The sequence below is a fragment of the Gopherus flavomarginatus genome, chromosome 5 (genome assembly GCF_025201925.1).
Source record: "Gopherus flavomarginatus isolate rGopFla2 chromosome 5, rGopFla2.mat.asm, whole genome shotgun sequence".
In the NCBI taxonomy this organism is placed as follows: Eukaryota; Metazoa; Chordata; order Testudines; family Testudinidae; genus Gopherus; species Gopherus flavomarginatus.
This window is the reverse complement of record NC_066621.1, coordinates 135,769,708-135,781,817: the sequence shown is the minus strand read 5'-3', so window position 1 is coordinate 135,781,817 and position 12,110 is coordinate 135,769,708. Positions and strand designations below refer to the sequence as shown.

The window sequence follows — 12,110 nt, the reverse complement described above, 5'->3', positions numbered from 1 at the left end:
AATGTGCAATGGAATGGAAAGGAAGATGTCAGCATCTGTGCACAGGGAAGGAAAATAGGGCAGCAGACAGTAAAATGTGTCAGAACTTGCACTCCTTTCTCTGTTCTCCTTTCCTATGGTTTGAGTTTGGCGGCAGTGCTGGTGGGGGGGAAGCTGCTTTTTGTGTGGGGCAAAATAGTCATTGCAGGACATTAAGGGAGGAAATGTTGATGCATCTTGCCATGATTAAGTCTCCTGTGCTTCACTGAGTAAAAGTGACTCATAGGGAGAGAACCCAATGGAGGGTAAATTTCCCCTTTCACCTCCCCAAACTGTGGAGCATCTACCAAGTGCTGACAGTGGAGGGGGTGCTTGGGAAAACCATGCAGTAGATTTGTAGCCTAATCTGCCACCTTCTATGCAGCATAACAGTGGGGATCACATGTGGCCCTCTATTTGAAATATACATGGCACAGAAAGAATACAGTGGAAAAAACCTGCGTCATCTCATCTAGTCCATCTCTCCGCTCATGCAGGATCGTTTCCTGTAATACATTGCATAGAGTTTAGTCCCAACTAGGTCTGCTTGCTCCGAGCCAAGTGTTGGGTCTTTCACCTCTTCCCTCAGGAAGCTGTATATCACAGCAGAGAAATCAGTCCAAACTCCCATAGAATATAACAAAAATCCCAACTAATTATTACCACTACGCAGTATCACTCTGTCTGTGTGGTTATTTGTTATGATTTTCCTAAATTAAACCATGTGTAATTCAATGTATTCGTACCATTTCAGCTCTCAGTTGATGTTCCACTGCTTTCTGTTCTCATAGGTAGCTACATTAATATTTTCCTCTGTCTCCATGGCAAACTGATCTTATAAAGTGGATTGTATGGATTTTGATTTAATTCACTTAAGTCAAACATTCTAAAGATTTCTTATACAAATGGTGCTTGATATTAAACTTGTAGTTTGTGCTCCACATTCTCTCATATTTGAGAAATGACGTACGGGGAAATAAACCATGATTGTTACAACTGTCAAAATAAATGCATTCATCCTATTTTACCCACCATCCAGCTTCCTCTGAAATCTCAAATGGGGAAATGAAATGCCTTAGCGTCTGCAAACATCTCTGTGTGTGACATTGTTCTGTGTTCCCGACACAGATTTATTTTATTGTAAAACAGTTTCTAATTTGTGTGTTAAAAGCCTTCTTCAGCAGCAAGGCAATTCCCCACTCCCTTAAGGCCATTTAGTTAAAACAAGGAAGAGTGATTTGTCTCTCCTTGATTTAGCTGTAATAAGTATTAAGTGTTTTGTCTGTGTGGAGAGAAGTTATTCAGATAGATTATATCAAAGTTGAATTACACCCTAGTCCGGATGGAATATATATATTTTTAAAGATCAGTAAATATTCATGAGGGTGCGTAATAACAGTAATGCTCCTTTATGACTTTGGAGAGTAATTCAGGTGCTGCTAGCAGAGATGATGATACCTACTACATCAATTAGCATTTCAAAGGCTCAGTAAATAAATTGGACTTATTTTACCGCTCTACAAACAATTTAGTTTGGGAGCTAGCACTGAGTAAATGAATCATGATTAGTTATAATCTTCACGTCCCTCCTCAGTTTTCATTAGCATTGTTTTTATTTCCGATTGTTCCCTGTGAATGGGCTGCATCCCTGTCCCTTCCTCGACAGAGTGCACAGACCCTGAATTAGTGTCCAAACTCACCCCTGTGGTGGCTTTGAGATTACTGGGAATTCAAAAAACAACAATGTAACATAGACTTGTCTCTAAACTTTCTCTTTGAGTATGGCTGTCTCTCGGGTCTCCCTCTGGAACCCGTTTCCTAGCGCGCGCGCTCTCTCTCTCTCTCTGCAAAGCTGCTTCCACTTCCCGTATATTCCCAGTGAAGCACCTGTCACAACAGCAGAATTTACTGAGCATTTTTATGCAGGATTCCAGTGCCTGCTGACAGAAGAATCATGCCATCCTGTTAGATACCCCCCTTATGCCCTATTGCACTTACCCTTCTGATCACATACCCCTGTTTCTGGCCTCACCACACTGACAAACACTTCCACTCCACACCTCCTCCCTACTACATGCCGCCAATACTCAGTGACATGCTGTCAGTTATAAGTATAACCCAACCAGCAGGGCTCCCCAAAATAGTCTCTCTTTTAGCCAGTGATAATCCCCCTGCTCCAAGGTGCATATGCTCAGAGAGTCAGGCAGATAGTGCAGGGACCCTGTCCATTTGTGTTCCCATTTTAAATAGCCAGGAATGGAAGCAACCCCCCAAGCAAGCCAGTTTGTATTATACTGCACTTGTCTGGAAAGGTTTATACCTTGCTCTTAAAAAAAATATACTGAGCACATGACTATATAGCATAGTGTGTGACATATGTAATATAAGGGTAATAGTACTTCCCTACCTCAGTGGGGTGTCATGCGAATGCATTAGAGATTGTGAAGTGCTTTGAAACTATTGATGAAAAGAGCTGTGCAAGAGTGAGGTGTGGTTATAATAATGAAGGAGAGCAGGATGGGCGGATACCTGATCTGGGTCCTAAGGCAAACATTTCCTCACACAGCTGCTTAAGAACTCCAGGGATAGCTTCAAGGGCAAGGGCTAATTTAGCAATAGCCAGAGAGGAAGTGAGCCTCATTCTAGCTGGGAAACCCTCCCTAATGGCACACCCAAGAGCTTACCACTCCTTATATCAGGAGTAGTTCATTATTTTTTTAATAAGGGCCAAATTTCTTGGTCAAGGTCCAGACTCCAGAGAAAAAATAAAACCAATAATGATAATAAATAACGAAAAAGATTTCAGGGTCCATTCAAAAGCATCTGGCAGTCCAGATTTGTCTCGCAGTCCACCAATTGACTACCTCTGCCTTATAGCATCATTGACCACACAAGACACTTTCCTTCCCAGCCCCTACAACTCCCTCTCGTCCTCCTCAGCATACTATACATGTACGGAGCCTATTAATAGATCTGTGCAATTAAACTTAAAAACAAGGCACCAGATCCTCAGCTCTTGTAAATCATAGTAGGGCCATTGAAATCAGTGCCACTTCACACGGGCTGAGGATCTGACACAAGCTGTGCTGTTTATATGATATGAAGTTTGCGGTTCTGTAGAGCCACTAAAACAAATAAGAATGTGCATTTGGACTGTGTGTTAAAGCATTCCTGAAATCTGAAGACATAGCTAATATGGAGATGCGGGGGATGGGGCAGATTTGTTTAATTTTTAACAGTGATTCTGGCTTGGGGGGCTGATCCATTAACATTCCTTCTCAGTAGATGGGTCTGCAATCCTTTTTTCAAATGAAGCTTTTGGGATGGGGGAGGTGGTGGTGGAACATTTACTGATACCAGGAAGGTCAGAGGCAGAAAAATTCTGGGAATGTGGTTCTTGATCTAAAAGAGGTTAAAAATCAGCATAGGTTTTGCTGCTTAATGCTTGAGTGACACTGCCTGCAGGTCTGAGAGTTATGGAGTCTTTTAAAATTGAAATCAGGATGTTAACTGCTCAGCTGGTACCCACCTAGAATAAAGAATGTTCACAAGATGTTGGTGATTAATCTGAGAGTACAATGCAGAGGCTGACAGTACTGGTGAGTGTTTCTCATGCTGTGCCCGAGATGCAATATTTATTGCTGGCAACAAAATAGCTGATTCTTTTTCTTGCTTGTTTTTTTACATTTAATTTGACTACGGTCATTTGACGTTCCCTTACAGAGGGCAGAATTTAAAGATCAGTTCATTTATTGTATTTGAACACAGACTCAACTTTCCAGAGTGTCAGCTGATGAGAACTAGTGCCCTTGTAAATCTTAAAACTGAATTTTAAAGTTAGTAGCACCCACAGCTCCCATTGACTTCCACAGAGTTACATGGCCCTACTGAGTATGTATCTAGAAAGCACACATTGGCATGTGATAGGCATCATTTAAAAAAAGAAATAATACTCATAGAAAGAAAGGGAAAGTATCTGTATTCAAAACCTGTCCCTGCCATGGAACAAATCCATTTGATTGGAAGCGTAGTAATAAAACTCGTGTATGGAGGACCCTCTGAGTAGGGTGACCAGATGACAAGAACAAAATATCGGGAGTTTTGGGACACATGAGGGAGGGCAGGACCCAAGCGCAAAAATAAATAAATAAATAAATAAATAGGCTCGCCAGTGTACTCCTCCAGCCCCTAGCCAAAATATTGGGACTAGTGGCATCCCGACCATATAGCCATCAGGATGCTGGACAGCTGAATATCAGGGCAGTCCTGATTTTGTTGGGACGTCTGGTCACCCTAGACCCTCTCCATGCAGGTGTATATATCCACAACTCTGTTTAAACATGGGTGTTCCTAGCTGGTTTCTAGCATAGTTTCTCTGACCATGGAGTATTCAATTCTTTGATCAAAAATCTGTTATAAGCTGTTTGGGGCAGGGACTGTCTTTTTCCTCTGTATTTTGTACAGCACTTAGCACAAAGGGGTCCTGGCCCATGACCGGGGCTTCTAGGCATAATACAAATAATAAATAATTACACTGCTCTACAGCCAAAATGTTTCTGAAATAAATGTAGTCCAACTTTACTAATTCTGGGTCACTGAGAACGAAAATGATGCTTAAAATTGTTGATTGGCTCTAGTTTTCAAGATATGCTATTGGCTCAGTATATATGACCCTTGACTTGGGAATGGCGGAGGATAAGTGAGTTATAAAGGGAAGAGATCTCAATTTAAACCAGAAATGACTAAAATACATCTTTGACTGGATCTATGAATAAATCTATGACTGGGTTTGGACAGTACTTGCTTTTTAGGCAAAACAATGAATGATGCAATCTGAAGCTGGTATTGCGTCATACATGATATGAATTGCATCATGTTATTCCTAGAAGTCATGGATGATGCAATCGTAATGAAGCTTACATCACTCTGCTGAACAAATTGCCCTATATCAGCTCTAGAAATCATACAGTGTCGTGCTCTCTTATTTGTCAGTGTTTGATTTTGCAAAGGGACACATTTCTGTTTAGCCAAAGTGGGCAGAGATGCCTCGTACTTGTGTGAACAGTGCAGATAACTTCTGCTATGTTTGTGGTGAAGTGACTTTTGCATCACAAAAGCGCAGTATAACCACTATGGTTAAGAAAGCCTATCACCTTTATTTTGACTGCAAAATTGGAGATCAGGACAAGAGGTGGGCCCCACGCATATGCTGCAACACTTGTGCAACAAATCTTCGCCAGTGGTTGAACAGGAAAAGGAAATCTATGCCTTTTGCAGTGCCAATGATTTGGAGAGAGCCAACAGATCATACCAGCAATTGTTACTTCTGCATGGTGCCTCCAGCTGGGAAAGGTGTGTCAAAGAAGAAAAAGTGGACTGTGCATTATCCAAACATTCCATCAGCTATATGCCCAGTACCCCATGGAGAAGGACTGCCGGTTCCTGATGCACCAGAATCATTCTCACTTGAGTCAGATGAGGAAGAGGAAGAGGATGAAACTTCTGGTCCTGAACCATCAATGTCACAGGACCCACATTTTCTCCCATCCTCCTCCTCTGAAGCACACCTCATAACACAAGGTGAACTGAATGACCTTGTCAGGGATTTGGAACTACCGAAGCGTAAGGCAGAGCTGTTGGGCTCCAGACTACAGCAGTGGAGTCTCCTGGCAGGCTATCAGGGCAAATGGAGCCCATCAATGCTTGCAGACTATTGCTGGACAGTGATAAGAGATGCTCCATTTAATGAATACAAGAGACAAGCCAAGAAGTGCTGAGTAGACACTAAATAGGACTAGGATTAGAGGGGTAGCCGTGTTAGTCTGGATCGGTAAAAGCAGCAAAGAATCCTGTGGCACCTTATAGACTTAACAGACGTTTTGGAGCATGAGCTTTCGTGGGTGAATACCCACTTCCTCAGATGCATGCATGAGCTTTCGTGGGTGAATACCCACTTCCTCAGATGCATGCATCTGAGGAAGTGGGTATTCACCCACGAAAGCTCATGCTCCAAAACGTCTGTTAGTCTATAAGGTGCCACAGGATTCTTTGCTGCTTAAATAGGACTAAACTATGTACATAATAGTTTTTTGCCTTTTGTTTCATAATAAATTTTATTTATATAAACCTTTTGCTGATTTTTAAAGTGTTACATAAACAGGACAGGTGAAATATTATCATGTAAAGCAACCATAAACACATGAAAAGACCTAGGTTTACAATTTATGATTAAAACTCTACTATCTACATAGTATACAGAGACATAAAATGTAAAAACTTAAATCTCTTAGAAACAGGAGCCAATCAGTTGTTTTAATTGTCATATTTGAATTCAGCACATCAAAATACATAATAAATATCACATTTTATCTCTGAAGCAGACGACTTCTCAAAAATTGTAGACCAGTGTTATGAGACAGTCAGTGGCGATAAGCCAGGATGACAGGGTTGGTGTCCCTAGCCTCAATGGATCACTTGATTGTTACCTGCTCTGTTCATTCTCTCTGAGGCACCTGGCATTAGCCATTGTCAGAAGACAGGATACTAGGATAGAGGGATCTTTGGTCTGACTGAGTGTGGCTGTTCTTATGCTAGTCTGTCTAGAGAGGTCCGTCTTCCACAGAGTTCACCCTGCACAGGGAAACTAGGCAAAAACCCTGCTAAATCCTATGGTTGTAGCTGAGACCTTCATCTGAGCCAGCTGTGCTTATATTGAGCCTCTATAGCAGGGGTTCTCAAACGGGGGTCGGGACCCCTCAGGGGGTCATGAGATTACTATATGGGGGGTTGTGAGCTGTCAGCCTCCACCCCAAACCCTGCTTTGCACCTAGCATTTATAATGGTGTTAAATGGTGTTAAATGGTGCTTGCTATGTGAAAGGAGTCACCAGTACAAAAGTTTGAGAATTACTGCTCCATATATACTACCTCTCATCCTAGTAGCTTACATATTTATCAAGAGGATGTACAAAATATATCCAGTCTAGTGATATCTGATCTGCAGGTAATCACAGGTGATCCTTTAGCCTCCAAGTGAGTTTTGCATTGCATCCTGCTTTTCCAAGCCACTCATTTCCCACAACTTTGGATGTCTGAAACCAAGAGGAAACATTTAGGGTTGTATGTACATAGATCACGTCCCTCACTGCTGAAACAGATTCACCTCTGGCACTAAATTTTTATTTAGCAGTGCACAGAAACTCTCTGAAGCCATGTATGGCAGAAAGTGAATAATAACTTATCTAATCAGGGCTGCAGATTGAATTTAGGGAAGCAACACTGGAATTTGGCCAGGTGCTTCCTGATATTCTCAGGGCAAAATTTGTAAGTTTGTTTAATGATCATAAGATGTCACAACAAAACAGTGCCCCTAACCCTGTGGTGGGCCACAGATACACTACTAATTCAGACCTTGGCAGAGTACTTAAGCATGTGCTGAAGTGTCCCTGACTTTAGTGGAACTTTAACACTTGCTTAAGCTGTTTGCTTTGCTGAATTGAGGCCTCAGAGGGGAAGTGCCAAGTATTGACCATGCAAATCACCTTCCTACAGCAGCTCTTAGGGTGCGTCTACACTGGAAACGTCAAAGTACTGCTGCAGGAACCCTCCTGTGGCAGCGTTTGGAAGTGCTAGTGTGGTCGCCCACAAGCGCTGGGAGAGAGAGGTCTCCCGGCGCTTCTGGTAATTCACCTCCATGAGGGGATTAGCGCCGAGCACTTGGAGCCTGTCTACACAGGCACTTTAAAGCTCTCAGCTGGCTGCGCTCAGGGGGTGATTTTTCACCCCCCTGAGCCAGCAAGTTAAAGCGCTATAAAATGTAAGTGTAGACAAGCGCTGTTGTTCATTCCCAGCCAAGTTCAAACCTGATCGTTTAGTGTGTGAACTCTGACAGCTCTGCATCTCAAGGTGGTATTGTATGGATCCTAAGGCGATTTAACCTGCTCAGAGGACCTATGTGATTTGAAATTGCCTTTTCTTATCCTCTGTTATGGGGAATATTTGGATTTACTTGTTTCATACAAAACAGTGTTAAACAAAAGCAATACATGTCGTCCGGGGGAGTTTGTCCTGTAAGTAGATACAGTACTTGAATAAAATATGTCTTGTCTGAGTAGTTGTTACACTTCCTTTGTGTGCATTGTGGCACGTCTCGCATATTTCAGTTTTTTCACATGAACAGTCAAAGCACCTTAAGAGATTAGCTGTAGCTGCATGCTAGCAGATCTGCAAAACCCACATAAAGAATGGCCTGGCAAGAATTCTGCAAGATGCTGAGTGCCTCTGGTCAGGGCCGGCTCCAGGCACCAGCCTAACAAGCAGGTGCTTGGGGCAGCCAACAGAGAAGGGCGGCACGTCTGGCTCTTCAGCAGCAATTCAGCAGCAGGTCCCTCCCTCCCTCCCTCTTGGAGCAAACGACCTGCCGCCGAATTGCCGCTGAAGACTGAAGCGGCAGCGGTAGAGCTGATCACGATCATGGCTTTTTTTTTTTCCTGCTTGGGGCGGCAAAACCCTGGAGCCAGCCCTGTCTCTGGTAGGTGCTGGACAACTTCAACATCATTTATGTCAGTGAGAGATGAGGCAGTTCAGCCTTGTATAGGAATGAACCTTGGAAGATCATGTATGAAAATCTCTTACTAACTGCATCTTGCTAGACCACAGTGGGTCTGAGCCTGAGTGCTCAGTATCTCCAAAGCACAACAAAAATCAGTGTGGTTGCAGGATATTCAGTTCTTCTCTTATTCATGCCCAGTGTGAACTATTATGGTTGAACAGTGGCTTTGCACCATTTCACAGTAAATATGAATACCTAGCTCTCATATAGCGCTTTTCCTATGTACATCTCAATGCACTTTACAAAGGAGGTGTGTGACGGTCCACGCCCCTAGGGTCAGGGCCATGTGGACTACAAAGCAGCCGGAGTCTATAGTGCCACCCTCCAGTGCAGGGCAGCATGGCCTAGTGACTGGAGTCTATAGCACCACCCTTTGGTGCCAGGCAGCATGGCCTAACAGCCAGAATGTATAGAGCTGCCCTTTGCTACAGGGCAATGGGGTCTAACAGCCAGAGTCCATAAAGCAGCCCTTTAGCACAGGGTAGCATGTCCTAGTGGCTAGAGTCTATAGCATTGGGGCACCCCTTATGGGGTGCAGCAGCCCCAGTAGGGGGGCCCAGGCCCATCCAACGCCACCAGGCCCCAACCCAGGGCCCTAACAGTGGCATAGCAGTTTGCCACTGACTCAGCAGGGGGTCCTACCAAAAACACACTGAGTTTCCCTAGCGGGGAGGTACCACTCCATCACCCTCCCTGGGTCACTTCCTACCAGAATCTGTGTTGGGGTTTCTCATGAGACATCAGGTCCTCTGTGTTCAGCGGGGCCAGTCATCTCCAGGGTTTCCTCCAGTCGCTGGGGTGCAGGCGGGCCGTGAATGGTTTTGGTTCCTAGCACAGTCGGCTGTGGCTGTGGCTGTGGCTGTGGCTGTGGCTGTGGCTGTGGCTGTGGCTGTGGCACTTCCCAGGTAGGAGCTTCCCCCACAACTTCCAGCCCAGAATGAGCTTGTCTCCCTCTCTTTATACTATCAGTGCACTTGGAGCCATGCCCAGTCCTGCCAGGGGGGTGGGACTTCCGCTGTCAATACCTGGGGCTTAACTCTGTCTGAGCTAGTGTGGGGTAAGTGGACCCTGTCACAAAGTGGGTATCATTATCCCCATTTCACAGATGGGGAAACTGAGACACAAGGAGATGAAGTGACTTGCCCAAGGTCACTTAGCAGGCCAGTGGCCATGGTGGGAATAAAACCTAGATCTCCTGTGTCCCAGTCCTTTGCTCTGTCTTCTCCATTTTACAAAGTACTTTTGATATTCAGAACAGAGTTTGCTCAGGTTAGTCACTTGTTTAAGCTGCAAAACTCATCGCAGACAGATCATATACCCTGCTATTAAAACTGCAGACTAATTTGAAATGTTACAGACAGATTAATGTGTGCAAGAATGTCCTGCAAATAATTACACTGTGATGAAGCTGGTGCAACTATTTTGCCCACTCTTTAATTTCTCTCTGTGCAATTTACAATATATGTTGCTTCAAAGTGTGTTCGAAAACAGAAAGCACCCATAGAGCTCTTTGGCACCAGGTCATCCTAACCCCTAGTGCTGTCTTACTGTGTGACGTTACTGGTATAAACTGGAACCATATAGAACATGGTTTGCAACCAAGGTCCTGTAGTGGCACCAAATCTTATGTAAAGGGGGTCATATAAGGTGTCTAAGACCAGGTTATGTGTTGCTAGTTATGATTATGCTGTATGTATGTCTGTATCATTTTGTAGTTGAAGTTATAAGTATTGGCTTGTATACTGTCTGTATTTCGAATTGATGCTGTAGTTCAGGGTAACACCCCAGACAAGTTGGTGTTAGCTCTGCTTAGCCTGCTTGATGGCCCATTAAGGACCATCAGCTACACAATTGACCCATTGAGAGGAGGCAGATACGCCTTGTAACTCAGCAAAGTATGCAGGGACTTGCCCATGTGACTCCAGACTCCATTTTGCTGTAATTTTCCACAGTAAGAACAAGGAAGTGTTCTTACACCTGGAAAAGCCTATGTAAGGCTGATGCCTCATCTCCATTTTGTCTTCAATCCTGCTTCTTACCTCTGGAGGGACTTTGCTACAAACTGAAGCTCTATACAAAGGACTGATGACCCATCCCAGCGGGGGATGTTCTCCAGAGACTTGATTTGAACCTGCAGTTTACTCCGTCACTGCTACAAGCCTGAACTAAGAACTTTGCCATTACTGTATGTAATTAATTCCATTTGACCAATTCTAGCTCTCATCTCTACCTTTTTCCCTTTATAAATAAACCTTTAGATTTTAGATTCTAAAGGGTTGGCAACAGTGTGATTTGTGGGTAAGATCTGATGTGTATATTGACCTGGGTCTGGGGCTTGGTCCTTTGGGATCGAGAGAACCTTTTTCTTTTACTGGGGTGTTGGTTTTCATAACCATTCGTCCCCAGGACAGGTGTCACTGGTGGTGATACTGGGAGACTGGAGTGTCTAAGGAAATTGCTTGTGTGACTTGTGGTTAGCCAGTGAGGTGAAACCGAAGTCATTTTTGTCTGGCTGGTTTGGTTTGCCTTAGAGGTGGAAAAACCCCAGCCTTGGGCTGTAACTGCCCTATTTGAGTAATTGGTCCTGAATTGGCACTCTCAGTTGGGTCCTGCCAGAACCGCATCATCACATACTGTAATGCAAAACTGTCTATTAAACTCCCCAAATTGAACACTGCCATGTTATGTGAGACTACTATACTCTGTTGTCCTACAATTATTTCTGCCGAACTCCATGTGTTTTTAGAATAGCCTATCAGATCTCACTGGTAAAATTCTTTGGGTGTGTATGTTCATCCATGTGCGTACTTCAGGTTTTAGGTGTTGCTGCATCCATCTCCTCTCCTTTGTTAATGCGTTAGATTCTCCAGCTGTGACCCTTGAGCATGGTTCTTTAGCTCTTTTCTAAGCTTATCTTCCAGTGAGAAGACAAATGAGTCTAATGGTGAAACTATATTACTGATTTTAAAGAACCGTGTCACAGGGAGATTAATATTATTTATTTTTCTTCTTCTCTTTAAAGATTCATCTTCCAGCTACATCAGGCAACTTGAAACAAAAGTCAAACTGTTGGAGGATGACAACAAACTCCTTTCTCAGGTAGGTTTTTCTGGTGGTGTTAAAATACAATATGACTTTTATGTCCTGATTCTGCAACTGGATCCAAACAGACAGAATCTAGTTCCCCCAAGATTTCAGTTGGGCCCTCCTGAAGTGCAAGAGTGCACCTGCATTGATGAAGTTGTGGGATCAGGTCTTATTTTGTAAAATGACTTTCATACTAACTGGACCTCAAAATCATTTATAAAATTAAATAATAAACCACATCAGAGACAGAGAGAGAGAGAGTAATGAAAACAAGTCCAGACAAGGACAAGGTGTTCAAGAGGTAGAGAGTGACAGGAAGGTTTCTCCCCATAGCAGGAGCTGCACAGGAGAAGGCTCTTGCAGCAACAGATAGTATGGAGGAACACAAATGAGGT

The 12,110-nt window shown here is 43.6% G+C and overlaps 1 protein-coding gene across 3 annotated transcripts in view; it reads left to right on the top strand.

Annotated features, from left to right (window-relative positions):
• CCDC85C (coiled-coil domain containing 85C) overlaps positions 1-12,110 on the top strand; it is a 161,233-nt gene that overhangs the window by 84,854 nt on the left and 64,269 nt on the right. For all 3 annotated transcript variants that reach the window (XM_050954219.1, XM_050954218.1, XM_050954217.1), the window contains exon 2: positions 11,651-11,727. In XM_050954219.1, the coding sequence (XP_050810176.1) occupies positions 11,651-11,727 (77 nt within the window). The remainder of the gene's footprint in view (positions 1-11,650; positions 11,728-12,110) is intronic.